The sequence below is a fragment of the Rhodnius prolixus genome, unplaced genomic scaffold (assembly GCF_049639745.1).
Source record: "Rhodnius prolixus isolate KJV_2025 unplaced genomic scaffold, Rpr scaffold_1, whole genome shotgun sequence".
Taxonomy (NCBI): Eukaryota; Metazoa; Arthropoda; class Insecta; order Hemiptera; family Reduviidae; genus Rhodnius; species Rhodnius prolixus.
Genome location: NW_027411581.1, coordinates 54,779,913 through 54,800,156, shown reverse-complemented (window position 1 = coordinate 54,800,156; position 20,244 = coordinate 54,779,913). Strand labels below are relative to the sequence as shown.

Sequence of the window (20,244 nt, the reverse complement as noted above, 5' to 3'; positions counted from 1 at the left end):
AATAGTTTCTTACCCAAATTTATTAGTATCAAAAGAATGAATGTGAGTAAATAAAGAATCACTTTCGAAAAATTTAAACAGTCGCAGTACCAGCCCTTACTAGAATTACGAGAATTTAAATTTTTCATAAAGTGCTCGCCATGATCATGTCCAAATTTAAAAAACACGTCTTCAAGGTGTGATTTTTAAGAGTGTATTTCTGTGATAACAGACAGTTACAAATCTGAACAGAAAGAAATAATATCTGTCATGAATAGTAAGAGAAAATACATTTATTGAAAGTGATATTTTCAAGATAAGATTGTCGGAGGTTATGCTAAGATGCAAGCTAATTAGATTTTTTTGTATGATCTCCATAGTTAACTATTTTTTTGTTTATATGCACATTCCTTTTCATTATTAAAAATAAAGTTTTCCAACATGAAAATAGGAGTGTTTTCAGTTAAAAAATATTTAATTATATCAGTGTTGCATTAAACTTTTAGGTAAGGGATATTTATCATCGTCACATTGGATAACTATGTTTTAGTTAAGAAACATTGGTGATATGTTTGTTTACCTCTGATAAAGTAGTCGTAGTCAGAATGAGAAAGTCTGTGTGGAAGTGTATCCCTAAATTGAGAAATCATTTTCCGGTAATAATGTAATACTTTAAAAAAAAAACGCGGTTGTTTTTTAGCATTTTTGCATTAATTTATTTTCGGTGTAGGTACCAATTGTTTTTGCCATTTGTTCAACAACTCTAGTATCTATGTACGAAAAACATCTTTTCTTTTAAGTAAATAGAAAATTAAATTATTTTAATTTAAAAAAATGGGAACAAATGCTGGAAATGTTTTAACTCTAGCCAATAGTATAATAGGTGTCAGCGTACTTGCCATGCCATTTTGTTTCAAACAGGTGAGTAAAAATTTAATTTGATCTTCACTGTTATTTAAAATATTGCAGCAATTTTTTTTAATGAAATTTTCAGTTCAGATTGGATTTTGGATTCAAATTGGACAGAAGAGTTTTTGTCGTAAATAACTGCTTTCAGTAAAGTTTAGTTTGTAAAGAGAACATATTTTCGTTTATTACAAAATGAGATCCTGGAGTTGAAGAGGATCCATAACAGAATGGTGGCCAAAAGGAAGCAGAGAGATCAGCGAGCATTAGTGGTTCAACTAATTTTAATAAATAATACGCAGCTTCAGATATATCAAGAATATTTTCTTATCAGTGTATTAACTGATAAAATAAACGTTTCAGTATAAAAGCAAAAAATAACTCCCTTATGAGCGATTGCCGAAATAGTGCAAGTTTATTTATTATCACTACGTTTATAAAGTAGTAATTTTGAAACATCGAATATTTACTGAGTCAGTTAGAATCAAATATAGGTTCACCGTAATATATCTTTTACTCGATTAATTTATTTATCTCAAAACTCGAAATTTTGGCATTAGATGTGATTCTATTTACATTGCGTATATCGGCACCCATGGAGTTTTATGGTTGGAATCTCCTTCTAATATGTGACAAAAAAAACTCTGGTTAGAACCTCACACCACTTTCACTACATTTTTCAAGTCCTAACTTATACTTTTCTAAATTCCAGCTTTCAAAACGTACAGTTTTTACATAGTAAAGTTTGGCTTAGCAAGCCGTGCATTTCACCCAAATGACACTAATGTTTATCGTTTCCTAGAACTCCCACACATAGAATTATATGTGAACATTGTTTCAAATAAAAGTCGTAGATCCAAGTGTGTATACTGTAAATACGAAGTTTTTGGGAAACCGTAACCATGTTCGAAAAAATCTCAGGATAGTGAAAAATCTGTTCAGTAAATAGTTTTTGGTTGAATTATTTTTATCTTTTAAGTTACAATCGAAAAAAAAGTTTCATCTTCCTGTTATTTTTAGCTTTTGAAATTTTTGTACACATTTCGGGGGATGTGCAGGGGGAAAACTTAAATATCGAAAATTAGACTGTAATATTTGTTTTTAGCATACAATATGAGAAAACATTTGAAAGTTTTTCAATTAATATGCTATGAAAAATTAAGTATTACGTTTGTTAAAAATTATTTTCAGCTCAGAAACAATAATCCGTAATAGCCATTCTTTATGTTTATAATGGCGGAAATATTTATATTTACGATGATTTGATTAAATGGAACAGACCAGGGATCTATTGTGGCATCCACTAGTTCTTCTTCTTTAGTCCTTATGTTAATACGAGGAGCATGGAGAGGAACTCCTTGCTTAAGTTTTTCTCCCCCAAAAAGCCAATCCCTATCATGATACAAAACCTACCCACACAGACTTTCCATTGTTAGCCCAACGAAATGTGAGTGTTTCCTCTATATGCAATGGCTCTAAAATAGCTTACGATCGTTCCGAAATGTTGGCCGATCTCACTGAAATGGTTTCATAGAAAACTTCAATAAGTGGCTAATAATGAACTTTTTCGTGTGCATCTGGTTTCCACCGGTTATTCCTGCGAATTAATCTGCACTATGTATCAACATTATATTGTGCAGCAATTATTTTTTGTACGAGGTGTAAGAAAAATTAATCAAGTCAAATACTTTTGAATTGAATTGAATTGGAAAAGTTTATTTACAATTTAAAAACAGTTGTGCAAATATATATACAAAGGAGGTTTCAGGCTGCAGTGCCTATATACTCTCCACAACTTTAATAATTTACTTTGGTAAATCTGTCAAACTTAATACTAAGGCAAAAAACTTTTAAAAAACCTTACTATATGCAGTTAATTAAGGCAAGATATGCTTAAACCTTTTATGCTTTACGTTTTATACGTTTAAATTTTTTAATATAGTATATTAGTATTTTTAATATAGTATATAATATTACCTATTGTACATGTTTCACTCCTGCTAGATTTTCTGTATCATCACATTTTTTTTTATCTCTGCTTTATTCCTTGATTGGGACAATAAACTAAAGATAACTGTGTTGAATTCATTTCCGCACATTTTCACAGTGCTACGTAATACTGTATTTTACATTTTTTTAATTTTTAAATGTAAAATTACATTTTATTTTGTTTTTTATTGCAAGTAATGTTAGTCTTCCAAAAATTTGTTGTGGTTTCTGACCGTAAATTTACAAGTTTGTTGTAACTAATTTCAAACCTATTTAAGAAATCCTATTAATCAAAATAAGCGTGGTTGCAATCGACTTATTTTTGCAAACGATAAAAATCTATTTTATTATCGCAGTTTAAAACCCGTCGTTTGAAATTATGCGAATGTTTTCTATTTAATTTTAATTTTTTATTAGCACATTTTCTGTTCTCATTCATTATCATGGTGAGATGGAAACATTTTACTGCAAAAATTGTTGAGATCCTTGCAGTAATTGTTAGTGAAAAATCCGACAAAGAGCTAAGGTGCTTGCTGGGAAGTGATAGATTTGATGTACGTAATTCTAAAAGTCGATACTTTAGCTACGTTTCAAAAAGCAGTTGAATTTCTAACTTGCTGCTAGCCGTCAGATTACTACTTTAAATCAGTTTTGTTTTTCGGGACTGAATGCTTCTTCACGGATGTGGTTGCCAATTGACGTATTTCAAATAATCCATTTTTTCGCATGCAAATATGGTTCTTGGTTTATTCCTACTCTTAACAAGAGAGAGAGAGAATATTGCATTTTTTAATACTTATAGATATTTTTTCATGATTTTAATTTTTTAATTAAATCCATCGCAGTTTTTTTTATTTTTTTTTAGCCAGTTTTTTTTTTTATTTCTTCCTTTACAGCTTCGAGAACTGCTTTCGTCTGGTCGCGACTGCTACTAAAAAGCTCAAGGCACCAGTGGATTTCAGATGTTACCACGCCTAAATTCTTCTTCCCTCTAAAACCGTGTTTTTTTTTTTTTTTTAATTGTATTTTTGATGGGTTATATTAAAGGTCTATCCGTTTTTACCTTCTATTTTTAGAAATAATTTGTTTACTTATTAAGCGTACTCCAAAATCTAGGAGATTATTTTCTATTATTCGAGCCAATCATTTTATCGACGCCTTTTTAGCAGCCCTGGTCCTCTTCTTTGGGCCCCATAACTTTAAACTACTGCACGACAAAAACTGTCGCAAACTGATACTGAGTACTTTATAGTAATAAGTAAGAAAGTAATTAAGTTCATTGGTGTATGAGGTATTGAGCTTGTCTTAGCTTGAGAATAACTACTTCTTCAGATTTAAAGCTCTTACAGCCGACTGTGGAATGGCTATCCTTCGGAAAGCCACTAGGTCTTCTCTCCTAGACCCATTTACGTGTCGCAAAAAGGACATAGAATACCTCTGGTTAAAAATTTTTTTGTTTACAATGATGACATAAATGTGTCATTCACGTATCAAAACCAAGTCAAGAAGGTAGCTGCAACTGGCCGCCATTCTGATCACCTGATTGTAACCACATCAGGGTATAATATCCACATGTTTACCTCACACGCTCACACCACTGTTTTATATCGAGCCATTGATGAACAATTATCTGAAACTTGAAGTTAGGTAAAGAAAAAATTTAAAGACCTAAATCAAAAGTTAAAATATAAAGGCGACGCCAAATTCTAAGGAAGCGAAAACAGTTCAAAAAAGATGATTTTTTCCTTCTTCTTTTTTAGCCTTATATCCCTTGCAAATTAGCCATTATAGATTGGCCTATCTTTAAATAACGTGATGGTCTGTCTGTAATGTTCACTTCACAATGATTGGGTTCAAACTGGTAAAGATAGTAAAGATGTGTATGCTATAGTTAGAAGTGAGAATGGAGTAATCAAAAGAGTAGCTGGGAAGGACGAGAAGGTGATTTAGGAAGAGAAGCGCGACAGGTCACAGAAAACCTTTACCAAAATTTGAGTTTTCTTCTTAGCCCAATATTTCCTGTATTTTCCAGTTGATACATTACATATTTTTTTAAAATTGGATAGGTTTTGACCACCAGCCTGTCCACGATAAGACGAGAAGCTATAAAAAAGAAGTGAATTCGTACGAGTGGAGTTGAGAGCTTCTAGACTGTTTGCTCCTAGATTGCTTTGAACTGAATTCAATCAACTTTTGCTAAGTGGGTTTGAATGGCATCCCCATAAAGGACACATCCTGAAAAGAATTAATTGCCTTTAGAGCTTAATGATTCAGCGCCATAGTTCAGACTAATGAAGTACCCCAGAATGTTAAGCGATTGTTCAGCCAAGTACTGAATATGTTGTGTCCACAGTAATTTTTTATCTAACTATTATCTTGCCTAATGATCTGATAGTTGGCTCCACACGAAGAAGACACCTTCCTTCTGTTAAGTGAGGGCGACATCGTGCAGCATCTATTAAACTTCATCCTCCATAAAAAGTGGAATTTCTCTAGAAAAATGTTTCAAAAAAAAATTCTAGATCTATCACTGTGAAATATTGTTGGAGCCATTGTTTCAAGAAATATTCATTTCGTTTAGTGAAATATCCAGTTAAAAGATTTTCCTTGCTACTATAGAGTTTCTGGTCTCAAGAAAATACGACGTACACAAACGAATTATTAAGTTTGAGCCTCCTTGAATGTTTCTTCATGAGCTTGAATGTTCCTCATTCACCCACGAAATTCTAAAAATCAGCATTGTTCACTTTATTATCTATCATCATTAAGTAAATGCAGTTTAAATAATGTTAACATGTTCCGTGCCACTTGTACCACCAGTGGTACACGCAGTCATATTTAAGCGTTGAAAACATATATTTTATGACAAATGTAATTCTGTAAAATATATTTCTACTCAAAAAAATGAGGCATTATACAAAATGGAGTATAGAACAAAACACATAAGTTTATTTAATTGTTATACATATCATACAATAATTAATTTTCTCAAAATCTATCAGATCTGGGTTGTTGGATGAAAATTACAGTTATAATGGAGGATTCGCCCGACAATATAAAGTAAATTTAGGAATTTTATCTTTTATAGAAAAAGAGAAAAAAAATTGTCAAAGTTGGATGTTTTTCAACGTTACGCTTTTAATAATGGATTTTGTTAAAGCAAGGGAGGCATAATGACGGCTTTTTCGGGCAATCGCTGCAAAACCTCATTATTCTTATAGTTTTTTGCTCTTGCTACATCAGTACCGAATTTTTTTACAATTTGTTTGTAGCAAGAAATGCAACACTGTCTTGTCCTCGCTTTGCCCTCTTTATTTTTAATTTCGAGGCGTCTTCTAGAGTTTGTCACAGTTTCTGAAGACGAGTTGTTATTTACTTCCTCTAGTTATTTACGTACCACAAGGATAGCTACTCTAAACAAGAGAACTACTTATCGATTGATGATGTTATGAAAGATCGTGCGATAATATTTCAACCTTTAGACAAAATATCAAATGGCCTGAACGACAAGTCAGGCAATAATGGCTTGGCACGGAACGTGTTAAAGGACTCAATATCAGTACCAAATTATTGATTCGGCCCGAATGTCACATGTAATTCTCTCGGTACTGCTTGCATCGAGATAACAGTTTTGCAATAACAGTTTAAAAGAAATTATTTGAGATATTACATTTGTATCAATAATGTTTTGTTTTTATCTGCGCAGTGCGGAATAATCCTATCCATTTTGATGCTGCTGTTCAGCAGCGTGGTCTCCCGTTTGGCCTGCTACTTTCTAATCAAATCAGCACTCCTGGAGAAGAGAAAGAATTTTGAAATGCTTGGTGAGTTTCTGTACTGAGAATAAAGATGATAGATTTGGTCATGTGATTTTCTCCCCCACTTGGAATTCTTATTTTTCACTCAAAAGTACTTAACGGCTGAAAATTTTCAAAACAAAATCGCAGAAAATTGAAAAATCCATTGAGTGATGTGGTCTTATGGTAGTTTGAAAATGTTCTTCCAAGGCGTAATCCAATTTTCCTGGAAAAATGTTTCAAATAAAAGTTTTAGGCCATCAAGAGTAAAAAAGTTACTTCACGCTTTACTTAAGGCGGCTTTACATCAAACTATCTAGTAAACGTACTTTACTGTAATTTTGTTTACCAACTATTTAATAAAATCCAAAATCTAGTCCGGAAATCAAACCAAGTACCACAATACATCATCTTACCCGTTCATTAATATTATTAACCCCAGAGTAAAGCATTATTACAAGCCTCGTCCAAATGATGACAAAGCTAGCTCTCTCAGATCAAATTAACATCGCTTTTGTTCTCGTTTTTTCAGCTTTCAGAGTTTATGGCCCAACTGGTAAGCTGATGGTAGAGTTGTGCATTATTGGATTTATGTTGGGCACTTGTGTAGCATTCTTTGTGATCATGGGCGACCTTGGACCAGCCATTCTCGGGCCACCTTTAGGCTTTGACCATCCATCAGCTTTGCGACCCAGTGTACTGATAGGTAAGTTTACTTTTATCTTTTGTGTCGTTACTCCAAAAATGTTTTTAAGATTTTTTCTTTGGTTTGCTGCCAATTTCCTACATGCGGTAAGAAAAAAACCTATGGGGTACTCATCTTGAATACAAGGCACATCGTTAACTTGTTATATTTTATTACAATAATTTTTTGTCAAGTTAGCTTGTGTTACTTGCGCGAAGTTCAAAATTCGTAAATATCCTCTACATCATTCAATTATAAGCATTAATTTAACCAAGTCGTAAAAATTGCTACATGAATGCATTGTATTCCCCAACAGCTCTGGTCACTAGTCAAGCTTCGTCTAGTAAACGGAAGGTGAGGAAAGTAATGTTTATTGCAAGCTGAAAACTGTATGCATGTACATTGTCTTCACTTAGACAAACAAAAGAGCAGAATTTAAAGAAATTCTTTTTAATTTAATAAAATTTCCTCATTCTTTGATAACGCACATTTTTTTGTATTGGGTTTTCCCTAATATTGTAACGTTGAGTTGTGTAAACTGATATAGTGTGATGGTTGCTTTATTTTGCGGCCTTGCATATTTATTGACATTTATTTCATTTGAAATAGATTAGTTTATATAATAGAAATCAAGTTCCTTATCGTAATAATAAGATTCAGCTGGTATTGCAGAAAGGTAAAACCTCCTCTTACGGATTTTATTGTGGCCTCAAAATTTGCCACATCCATATTTGTATAAAACATGACGTTATAATGTTTAAATATTCATTATTATTATTTTATAGTTATTGGTGTTTAATTAGGTCAGTGTAATCGAGGGTTGTGGGGAGTTTGTCAAATTGTGAGAGGTAAGGTACATTCAAATTCCATCCAAAATTAGTAAATGACAAAGTGCATAATAAGATAATGCCAATGGAATATTCTTGGCTTGCATACTTGGAGGATTTGCCGACTATGAAAGGGTAAGGATATCGTGAGCAGAATGTTAGGTGGGAATGGCCTCTTCGATCTTCATTTTACCTATTGAGGGACTGAGGAAAAAAGTCATATTAGATCCAGATCCCGCATTCTTAGGGTATTTCCAAAAACATAAAAACTTTTGAACTATTAACCGCAGAAGACGCATGTAAAAAGTACCAAGCGTCGATGGATCTAAACCTAGCTGTAAAGACTTTTAGCTATTGCGGTCGTGTAACGTGGGCCACTTTCTCTCCTCCTGCCACTCATGTACTGTTATTCAAATTAATTGACTGAGGAAGAATTGACAGCAATTCGTTTCCGTTGTTCAGTCAACAGGACAATAGTACGATATCTTCTCTTACTATTATTTTGAGGAAGTGCGATCTCGTAGAATTTTCGAAATTCCGTTTTCTTTGGATATACACGTTTTAGGGTTTCTTATTGTGCTGTAAATTTTTTTGAAGCGGCATTCGAGAGGAAACCCTTTTCCAAATAAAAGTTGAAGATATACTCGTATGTACAAAGCAGTTTTCCGTTTTGGTAAAACTTGGATGTAAAAATTTGACACGATCACAATACCTCATTTTAATTGCGACTATTACTTGTAGTATTTTCATTGCCTCCTCCTACTTAAGATCTGCTAGAGGGGAGAATTTGCACAAAAATACAAAAAAAAAAAATTCATAAAAATCCTTGAACTACTTTTTTGTTTAGATTGTTTGGAAATTGTTTAATTACCTATTATAGATTTAATATTGTAAAAATCAGCAGTTTAATCCACTACTATTCTTTGTTTCCTGTTAAAGAAAATGCACAAAAAAGTCAGCTGAGAGCATTGTCTTGCGAGTCACGGTTCTATCATATATTGCGACTTCCTTCGAGTGAACGTACAAACTCTGGCAGTTTTCATTAGTGTTCTAGGTCAGATGGGTTACCTTCTATTTTGGTAGGGATGGAACTAGAAGTCATGCTGCATGGTTGAGTGGACGCCGCAGTATAGTATACGAATTTCATTACATACAATATTTGGCTGGCTTCACTTTCAGCAACAAAAAGTTACGTTTTTTTTTATTTTAGTCGTAACTTGTTCTATATAACGAAACATAATCTTATCATCTAAGAACATTGCGAGTTGTACTGTTTTCGCAAAAAAACTGTATTAAGGGGATTATCTATTATTATTATTATTTTCCTTAACCATGAACCTTGCGATTATTATGCTCGGATTCATAAAATGTAACGAACGGTTGGTGTATTTCGTAGAGGGAACAAATACCAAACTTTGTTGGTTTTAGCGATTTATTTATTCATTTTTTTAGTGAATATACTTAAAAATGAATTAACATGTTCCTTTAAACTTATTTTCAGTGTCCTCTTAAATTTAGCGCGTGGAGTGGTTAGGTGACCCTTTCGCATTCATCTGAAGGCTGATTCAAGTTTTTTTTCTTGATGTTTTACTGAATTTGCTAGATATGTAACATGCTAGGAAATCTTAGTAGTGTTTATGCGGCATTGATTTTATTTTTATTTAGAGTCGAGTTCACTCTTAAGTATAATTTACGGTCTCATTGCCTTTTACAACTCTAATAGGAATTCAGTAGTAAGTCAAATTCGAATTTGAAGAAATTGAGTTTTAGAGTCAGTATCATTTTACAAAATAGTTTGTAGTTCTGGCTGTTTTTCCGCAAAAATTTGCCCTACCAGATTTTTTAAAATTACATTATTATTGTGACTATTTATTAATTGTAACCTATCTGGTTTGATCAAAAAAGGAGCGAGTCTTTATTTAATATATATTTTTTAAATTGTTTTACATTGTTTGCTTACAGAAAATAATGTTTACATTTTTTTATATTCTTAGTGCGGCTCCAAAATAATCATCTATCAAAAAAAAGGGCCCGATTTTAAGAACCACTAATCTAGAAAATGTATGGAAATTTGAAACAATTCTCTAACCTTGCATCTATTTTTTGCAAGTGAGAATATTGTACCATCGTAGAACATTTAACACTGCTACAAATGGTGTAACAGTTTGTCTTGATTTGTCGGATTTGACCTGTATGTTGCACTATACAATATAGAGTAATTTAGGGCCTTTGGTCAGCATTTATTTTACCCACCGCCTGTTTGAGTAATCCCATTACTGTTTTCATAGCTAATCCAAAAAAAAAAAAAAATAGGAATTATCTAGCAAGAATCCAGCCAGTGCTTTAGTACATAGTAGACAAGAAAAAATATTTTCTTTCTTTCTCAACTTAGATCCATATTCTGCTAATTAATAAACCTCAGTTTGTGTAGTATACAAAAATTTGATAAGAATGCGTCCGAATGATTTTAAATATTTATTATGATTATAAATTGAATTCCGTCCACGACACCTAATTGGTAGTTGGGAATTAAGCCCCGCCTGAAAAAATAGGCGATTACTTTACTTTATTATAAATTGAAATGCAAGTCGTCTGCTTTTAGTTCTGTTCAAACTTTAAAACAAGCAGTTGGTTTAATAGTCCCAGTAGTGCGGAAAACAGTTGAGACAGTCTTGAAAGAATTCATTCAAGTGAGCCGAAAATACAATTAATTTGTTTTCAGTGCTTTATTTGCAGGATTTTTTTTTTTTAAAGAAAGTTTCTGTAAATAATATTTAAATTATTTAAAGAAAGAGATTTATCTCTTCGTGAAAATGACCTCTTGGTTGCATAGAGAAATAAATATAGAAGTTCCAAGCAAAATTATTAACAATTATAATTTATTACTGTGAACCGTCTCAGTTAATTATAATCGTCAATTATTCTGGAAAATTTATAATCTACAAAACGTAATTAATTTAATGGAAATTTAAAATTATAAATTGAAAAGTTGTTAAGTCCTAAATAGCAATTTTGAAAATTTACAAAAACATTTTATATTGGTACCGACCAATTCTACTAACTTAACACTGCTGAATTCCCCACAAGTCCCAAATTATTTTGCATTGATAATACTTTCTCTCAACTAACAGCGACCTTGTACTTTACCATCGCTTCCTCCAAACCTCCAAACTCACCTTCAGTTACTAAAATCTTTTTTATTGTATGGCGAATCAAAAATCAATACTACTAATAATAATAAATTCAGATTTAGTTTTCACTCTGATTAAAAAATTATTTCTCGAGTATACCTCTATGAATATTATGCCACGTTCGTTGTCTCGGATTATATTTGGCCACCAACTACCTTGGAATTTTAGGCAAAAGTTCTTTTGATAATGATGTGATCAGATTTATTTATAAACGCTTTAAAAAAAAAAATATGCGTATCACTTCTCGCGTACCAATCTGGGTCTACGGACTAGAACTTTATGAAAGAGCAAAACAATCAGACCTTAACCGAATACCTCTTGCCTCGTATCTCGATCTACTTTGTTTTCTATCCGCCCTCAAGATTCCTTTTGTATCGCTAAATCCAGTTACAACTAATTTTTCAGAAACCTTTCTCTTCATTTCGATCCCTTCTTTCACAATCTTATTTATGTATTTGTAACACTTTTACTTGTGCACGCGTTGCATATTGTTTTGAAATGCATAATAAACAAAAAAAAACTATCTGTTAGTAGCAAATTAATTCAGATAAAAAATATTTCTATAAATTTTCAAAATTGCTATTTAAGATTTACAACTTTTCAATTTATAATTTTTAATTTCCATTAAATAATTTAGGTTTTGTAGATTATAAATTTCCAAAATAATTGACAATTATTTTTTAAGTATGATGTGCTAAATGAATGGCTGACTGTTAATGGTTGTTGCAAAATGAGAATCAAAAATCTTTATCATTTTTCTTTAATTTGTATTATTTTTTGGTTTTTAATATTTTATTTTTGAGCATCCTCCAAAAAAAAGAAGACGTATTAGCCTTGACTACTACATCCAGCTTGTTCGGTGCCCTCGCCAGCCAACCCCGTTAGGAATCAGCAGCCTATTTACTACTGCTGAATCTGTGATTGCTACAGAATTTTTTCTTTCTTCAGAAACTGGACGTTCCACACATTTTCATTCGTTAAGAATGAAAATTATCAGATTTTTTCTGTGACATCGTAATTTCACTAAAAAGTAAACGTTTGCTGGGCGCAACGTCTCATGCTGCAATACGAATTTTTCTCTAGACTTTTTTTTTTTACATATAATCAGTTTATGTAGAGTAAAAAATGTACCTAGATAGTTTGGCCTAATCGTCAGCAAAAAAATTGACTAAGAAAGACAAACACAAGCCCAATTATTATTATTCCTAAGATTATATTATTAAATTTGCGCAGGGGTCGCCGTGTTTGTAGTTCTTCCTCTAGGATTGCTGAGAAATGTGGACAGTTTGAACGCGATCTGTGCAGCATCTATACTTTTCTACGTCTGCTTGGTATTCAAGGTAGCAACAAAACAATTTTTTCTTTTAATAAACAGAAAATCATTACCTAATTAATAAATATAAATATCATTACTTATAAATATTGAATATTTATAATTAAAGAACTGTTGAAAAGTATAGATAGTTTAGTGAAGTATTATTTTAACTGCTGCTTCTTTGAAACGAAATCGAATTTAATATTATGATTTAGAATTTTTAAACTTTTATATTTTTTTTCAAGAGCATTCAAATTTATTTATTTGATAACGCCATTATCCTTCTTTTTTTAAAACAAATTCTCTATAACAAAAAATAAGTTATAATTAATTTGACTTTTTTGTACTCAGGTTCTGAGCGAAGCTACTACAAACATGTTATCATGGAATTGGATAGATAAAGTCCATCTGTGGAGGCCAGCTGGTATATTGCAATGTATCCCGATATTTTCAATGGCCTTATCTTGTCAGACGTAAGTTAAAAGAAAAAATAAATATTTGTAAATAATATTTAAATTTTGTTCATGTAGCTCCCTCTATCTCTCTCTCTCGTCTCTATTTTTAATAATGGCTTGCTGGAAAAAGGTATCAAAAAAGCATTTTTAACCAAACGTTTCAATAGAGATGTGTACTCATCAGTGGCTTTAAAATGATAAGCAGGTTTGGGCGTTACTTGTGAAGTTAATATAATAAGTTGAAGCACACTAGTATAAACTAAACAGTGCACAAAGAAAAACAAAACACAAGAATCAAAGACTCAACACAATAAACAGATCAACTTAATAACTGTCACGACTGCTTAGCCACGTATACTGGACACACTGAGTAGCACTTGATAAATAAAATTAAGCAACGTATGAGGGTATAAACAGAAGGAAGCGAACGTTACAACATTCAACCATAAATCCAATAACTAAATAACAGACTAAATGACTTAGATATGAATAATTACAGAATCTAAGGCATGATTACCATACCAAATATACTTAACCAGATAATCAAAACCCGATGGAGTAGACAACTACAATTGGCCGCCATTGAAGTCATCTGATTATAACCACAACAGAGTATACACTATATGTATTACCCAAACCTGACATTCTTTGAACTTCACACGTACCCAGTCAAACGGCTATCACTTTAAATAGAAATCTGAAGAATTTTTTATCGGAAATAGTTCTTGCTAAACCACCGCATTAAGCTTTTGTTAAAGTTAAAACGATTTGCTATTCCACAGCTTTTATTTTTTTTTTATATTAAAAAAGGACATAAAAACATCGAAAGATTCCCAAATTTGTGTAAAGTTAGTTAACAAAAAGTGCACCGTATCGTGTATCTCATTCCAGGGAATCTAAACATTTGAAAAAATTATTATTATGTATTAGGAGCTGTTTGAGAAAGTTGAATGTTTGTCCATACCCAATTTTATTTTTAATTCAGAGAGAAGAAAGAATAATGCCAAATCCAGTCATAATTTTTTTTTACCGTGCTTTCGACCTAGGGCCTAGGTCATGTTTAGGGCCTATTTACGATATAATATTTTTTCATAATTCAGTAGGTGTGTCTTCTGTATTGTCTGCTTATGGAGTCCAAAAAAATTATGACTGGATTTGGCATTACTCTTTCTTCCTTCTGGATCAATGAATCAGTCACCAAAAACAATAAACAATACTAGTTAGACGAAAGCCAAACGACCCAAAACTGCCGATAACTGCGGGATCTTGAAGAGATAGGTGTGTCTTTCATATTTGTGAGCTGAAGCTAGTAACTACTTCTCTAGCAATGATCATACTTAGAGGGATATCTCCTTCGGGTGCAGTTTTTCGCCTTTGGACAGAATGTTCTATGATGGATACTCATTTTCACTAAGTCAGCCCAGTCGTAGATAACCATAGGTTTCCTTGAGCCTCTGCCAACCTTAAATAATGCCTGCAATCAAGAAAATTAAGGAAGAAATTTGATCATAAACTGGCCAAGGTAGCTACTTCCGGCTAGCTGGTTTATAAAGAATTATTCTCTTTTTTGAGCTAGTGACTTTCAGGTACCACCTCAATGTCCGTTTGAATGTTCTGCATTAGTTATTTTAGTACGAGGAAGCGTTATGAACGATCTGACTGTTTCATACTAAATTTTTCTTGTAGCACTCTATAAGTCTCTCTCTTGGGGAGACCTAACAATGGTTTGGTAATCCTGTAAAATCACTAATAGTATGTCTGGTCACGTAGCTAATCTTATTAAAATAAGTTCTTTCCTTTCAACATTAATTTATTCTTCATTTTTTTATTTTCTTTTTCTTGCCCAGACAACTATTTGAAATATTTGACGGCTTTCTGAACACTCCATTGGATAGAATGAATGCAGTAGTGCGAGCAGCAATTAATATGACCACCATGTTCTATATATCTGTGGGATTGTTTGGTTATATTGCCTACTGTAACCAAACATTTACAGGTAAGTTGTAATTATTTATTTATTTCTTTAACTATTTGCATTTTTTTTCTTCGTTTAAGCCCATAAGTTCTCAAAAGTTTTATTTTTCGTTAGAGATAAAGTATAACGTAATTCTTATTAAGAGAAATAAAACTAAAGTTCTTGCTTTCAAAAAATTAAAATAAACTTTACTCCTGAGCCAAAATAAGTTAATTGTGTCGACCCCTTTTCGGTGAAAGGAGGAACCTTTTTTTTCAGTGCCGTGGTTTTCCCATCAGTCGTTTTTAGTTATCATCTCAAAAACTCTTACTCTCAGATACTGCTATCGGCTCAGTAAGGACACCTAGTGCTGATCGGACAACAATCGCCCAAGAGGTCCCCAAATTGGCCGAAACTTAGGCTGCAGTTTAAACCTACACCTAAAAACTAGATCACGTTGGGCTACGTGATATTCCAACCAACTCGGAAGTGAAGGATTAGATTTTTGCAAACAGAGAGTAGCTATATCCCCATCCCTGGTGCTCCTGTAGATAATAAACAAAAAAGAATGTCACAAAAATCGGCCAGCCTATTACAATATAATAATTACTTCCACAGATTCTCTTATCTACACTGCCATATCTGTCATTCCTCGAAACTAAATCGCGGATTTCTTTCGGAAACTGCTAGACCCCCTAGAAAGGGCTTTCAGAGGTTATTTTCCCCCTTTCTTTCTATTACATCATATTCACTTACAAAAATATTCCAACAGGAAACTTGATGATGAATTTCTCGCCGACACTCTGGAGTGAGATGATCAAAGTAGGATTTGTGTTGTCAGTAGCCGTCAGCTTCCCGTTGGTCATATTTCCCTGCCGAGCCAGTATCCATTCACTTCTGTTTAGCAAGGTAATTTATTTTTGTATTATGTTATAAGTGATCAAACATCTTTATAATTTCAATAATTGTTTTCCAGAGTGGACATGGTTATGAATTAGTTGGTGGCTCGTCACACATACCGGAAACAAGATTTCAGTGTATTACGTTAGTGATTGTAACGTCGTCACTCGTGGTCGGATTGGTAATGCCGAATATAGAGGTTGTACTTGGATTGGTTGGATCTACAATTGGTGTTTTCATTTGTGTAATCACACCAGCCATTATATTCACCTCGCTTTCCACCAAGAACACAAATGAACGAATCGTGGCACAGGTATGCGAAAATAATGCCCTAATGAATCATTGTTAAGACCGTTTGGTAGATACTATTTCCTTGTTTTTTTTTTTTGTTTTGTTTTTAATTTGAAACGTGTAATTGATATTAAATACCTCCTCGCTGGGAAAAACACCAGATTTGCTACTTATTCAGAGATCTTGGCGTACTTGACTAACATCTTCTCTAGAAAACTCTGTGTTGGAGACTTTCAACAATGGAGATAATATGTCAATAAAGAATTTTTTCATAGAAAAAAGTTGTGTAAGAGTTCTTTGAAATGTAGGAGTTACTTTTAAAGTGTAATTGTAATGTGTAATATTTCCTTGCCTAATAGATGCTGATAGGCATCGGATTGATCATTATGGTACTTGGAACGTACGCAAATTTATCTGCTACTCAGGAAGTTGTTAGAGAGAATCATTTACAAGATATTCGACCAGAAATGAAACTCAAATCGCCAATTATTCAATCAGCTGTGACAGGAATTCCTGCAAAAGGTACAAAGGAAAAATATCTGTTTACCCTGTTAAATTTATGGAATGATTAGTTTTGGCCATTTAATTTTCAGTTGCTGAAGAAAAATCGAAGATCTTAATCCCAGAACCCCAAAAAAGTAAATTACCAGAAGAACCCAAAATTGAAGCACAACCAGTTATTATAGCAAAAGAAGTAAAGAAAGATCCACCACCAGTACAGTCAGTTCCATCTAATTCATTGGCGAAAGAAGAGCGGAAAGAATCAATTGATAATGAATTTGCAATGAAAGAACAAGCCATGAAACATGTTGGAAAAATTGATGCTGCTGACAACGCTCCTCCAGTAGCAAACCCGGAACCACCGCCTAAGGAAATACCAAAAGCAGTACCGGTCGCACCACTTGTTTTAGCTCCAGAATTGAAAGAAGATTCAAAACTGACGAAGAAAGTGAAAGAAGCTTTTGTACTGAATGAAAAAAAAGTACCGGCTTTGAAGAATGAGAGCAGCAGTGACACGAAGATTAAAGATGAGAAATTGGAAGTTGCTGATCGTGACGAAGTGAAGAAGTCACCAGTACAATTAGAAAATAATGGAAATAAAAATGAGGTTTGTAGACTTATTTTGAGCTCAAGTAATTTATTTTGGCCACGGATTTAATTTTATAATTTCTAGTAATAAGAACCATCAAACATACTTTTGCCATTGAGAATAATCTTATATTCACTCCTATAGTACTTGGCTTTAAAAAACGTTGAAAGTTTTTTTTCAGCATTGCGAAGTTGTAGAAAAAGCTATCCTTGCAGCAAGCTGTTGAGCTGCTTGGAGAGTTATTAGTTAGTTAGTCGAAGGTATTCGATGAATACGAGGATATGGTACGAATCTTCTGGTCCTAGGTTGCGTTTAGAATCTACTCTTCGTCGTGTGCAACCTTCTGTTGGAAGAAGTATATTTGGGTTGCGCAGAAGAAGAAAGAAAAAGGCGATTTTTTAATTTAACTAAAATGACACCCACTTATTGAGCTTTGCCATTTTTTCAAATTTCTTTCGATTCTGCAAGACACTGCGTGTAAATGATCCTGCATTTACAAATTTGATTCTATGTTACTAAGCGCTCATCTTTGCAATGTAAGAACAGATTAAATAAGACCAATTGAAAACACGAGTTTCTATTATATCTATTTCATCCATGTCCTAGAATTTTTAATTGTCAATGAATTAATTTTCACATAGACTCGATTCGTGTCAGTGTCTTAAAGATTCTTCACAAATAAGAAAAATAAAATTTTACATCTTGAAGAAACTGTGTTCTACACACGCTCACACAATAATGAAGTTATCTTTTAACTACACTTTTCTGTTTTTCTCTGTTTAATATTGGAAATTGAGTGTCTATTTTGCTTTGTGAGCTATCGGAACTTTCTTAAATAAAGTTTGGCACATGACTGTTTATCTTCTTTTTTTTTGCTTTTCAGGCAATGATAGATAAGTCAGGAAGTGCGGATAAGACACCTTTGGATAAATTGACAATGAGCATGGCACAAGGAGTGCCTCTCCCGCTGGCCGTGAAAGGGATAAAACCAGCTGGAGACTTGAAGAAAGGCAAACTACCATCACTTGCAGTTGCTTCGCATGAGGTGAAAAAAGAAAAAAATTCAATAGCAGAACGTGGATTGCTAGAAAAAGTTGAAGTTCGTGAAAAACGAGATGTAGGAGTTGAAGTTAAAAAAGAAGAGAAAGAAAAGGAAAATCTAAAGGAGAAGGAAACTGAGGAGGTAAAACTCGTCAAAAGCACAGAGCAACCTCCAGGAGCAGTAGCTGTTGAACAGCAGATAGCACCCGAGAAAAATGTATCAGCCGAAAGTAAAAGAGACATTGAAGAAGAAAATTGTCCTCGACCAACCGATAAAACTAACAGTGACCCTTCCAACAAAGAAGAAGAAGTTACCAGCCCAGCGGAACTGCCAAATCAACAAGATAATTTTATTAAATTACCAGCAAAACTTTCTGAACCTGAGGCTAAACTCGAATTAAATCCAAAACTCTTATCAGATAGTCAATTAATACAAGATAGTATGGTTATGCCGAAGAAAAGGGATTTAAAATCAGTGAATCGTAAGGAAGATAAAAAATGACTTTCTGCATCCGTCCATTGACATTTTTCTGACGTTTGCAAAATGGAAGTGCTGCTCGGTTTTGCAAAATACAACAAACTATTCTGGATCTTTAACGAAATTAAAACTTAAGAGTCGTCGCTAAAACGTGTATAGCACTGGAGTACATATTAAATTGTGACTTCAAAAATACATTCAAAATTGTTAATGTGGTAGATCAAGATCTCTTGATTTGCTAATTGCAACGGATGGTATAAAATGGTCAGACGCAGATGGTGAGACGAATCAAGAAAAAAAAAGAAATTGGTCTGTAAAATTAGCGAAGTAAGTAAATTTTGAATAATGAGTTGAATCATATCACCGCTTATCAGTCACTGATAAAAGAGGAAATGACTGCTTTTTTATAATTAAACAAAAATCTTAAAGCTATTCATTTTCTTTTTTTAATACAACAAAAAATATGCTTTGGTTTTATGAATTTCTTTGAAGTAAGCAATTTTGCTGTTATCATTTTTTAAATGATATAGTACTTTTATTTTAGTAATATATACCAATATTGTTTATTTAATTTATGAATGACTCTATTAAAGATGAATTTTCTTTATTGAAGACATATTTACAGCCAGTCAATAGTAATGACCAAGTTTGTATAAAGTTAATCTTGTTCATCTACAAAAAAAAGCGGCATGTGTGAAAGTTAATTATTTCAAGTTAACATTTTTTGGGCGCCAAGAGAAGTTACTAGAAGGGAATTTCATTGCTGGTACAATGGCTTGGCTAAGGTGTGATTCGGAAGTTATGATGGGAAATAGGAGAAGGGAGTGAGTGAAGAACCCTCAATCATTAAAACCTGTATGTTCAGATTAGAACAAGGAGTGGGTACTGTTCCCCAGACATTGTAAATAACTTTCCTATTACCTCTTGTTGTTTGGAAGTAGGAAAAACTCAGTTCGTTCATATTTACATTGTTTTGTTTTATATTGTGATGATGTTAGTTTATTAATTTTCGATCGCCTAGAAATGATAATTAAGTTTTTGAGACTCCTGAGTAATTTTCCTGGAAGTTTTGTATTGGGCTATAACTATTTTGCTCATGTTTTCATTTGTTTTGAAAACTACTGTTTTGGCCAGTGGTCTCCAGAAAGTTTATTAGTTTTTTTCATACAAAACCACTTTAAGAGAAAATATTGCGATCGTTTAAAAGTTTGAAAAGGTTTTTACCGGAATTATTAACATTATTATTTTTAAATCGTATTCAAGTCCTCTAAATTTCGTTAAATACTTATTTGAAACACAAATCACAAGCACTAGTTCACACAAGTACAAGCACAGTTACTCCAAAC

General features: G+C 32.9%; 1 protein-coding gene across 3 annotated transcripts; it reads left to right on the top strand.

The window, feature by feature from the left end:
• Positions 1 to 511: 511 nt before the first annotated feature.
• Positions 512 to 20,214, top strand: LOC141462348 (uncharacterized). 3 transcript variants are annotated; one of them, XM_074144141.1, is made up of 12 exons: positions 512 to 635; positions 710 to 900; positions 6,581 to 6,698; positions 7,204 to 7,377; positions 12,608 to 12,714; positions 13,041 to 13,162; positions 14,992 to 15,140; positions 15,871 to 16,007; positions 16,075 to 16,311; positions 16,649 to 16,811; positions 16,883 to 17,397; positions 18,263 to 20,214. In XM_074144141.1, the coding sequence occupies exons 2-12, from the start codon at positions 814 to 816 to the stop codon at positions 18,920 to 18,922; spliced, it is 2,469 nt and encodes an 822-aa protein (XP_074000242.1). In that variant the 5' UTR covers positions 512 to 635; positions 710 to 813; the 3' UTR covers positions 18,923 to 20,214. The 3 variants fall into 3 exon arrangements, with proteins under 3 accessions (XP_074000242.1, XP_074000240.1, XP_074000247.1); XM_074144139.1 differs by having other exon boundaries at positions 545 to 900; XM_074144146.1 differs by lacking the exon at positions 6,581 to 6,698 and having other exon boundaries at positions 564 to 635.
• Positions 20,215 to 20,244: the final 30 nt, after the last annotated feature.

Bases quoted from the DNA above. Each gene is read 5' to 3' on its own strand.
- LOC141462348 (XM_074144141.1), top strand. From the start codon at position 814: ATGGGAACAAATGCTGGAAATGTTTTAACTCTAGCCAATAGTATAATA. The intron at 901-6,580 runs GTGAGTAAAAAT...TTATCTGCGCAG, and splicing joins TGCCATTTTGTTTCAAACAG to TGCGGAATAATCCTATCCAT. The intron at 13,163-14,991 runs GTAAGTTAAAAG...TTTCTTGCCCAG, and splicing joins ATGGCCTTATCTTGTCAGAC to ACAACTATTTGAAATATTTG.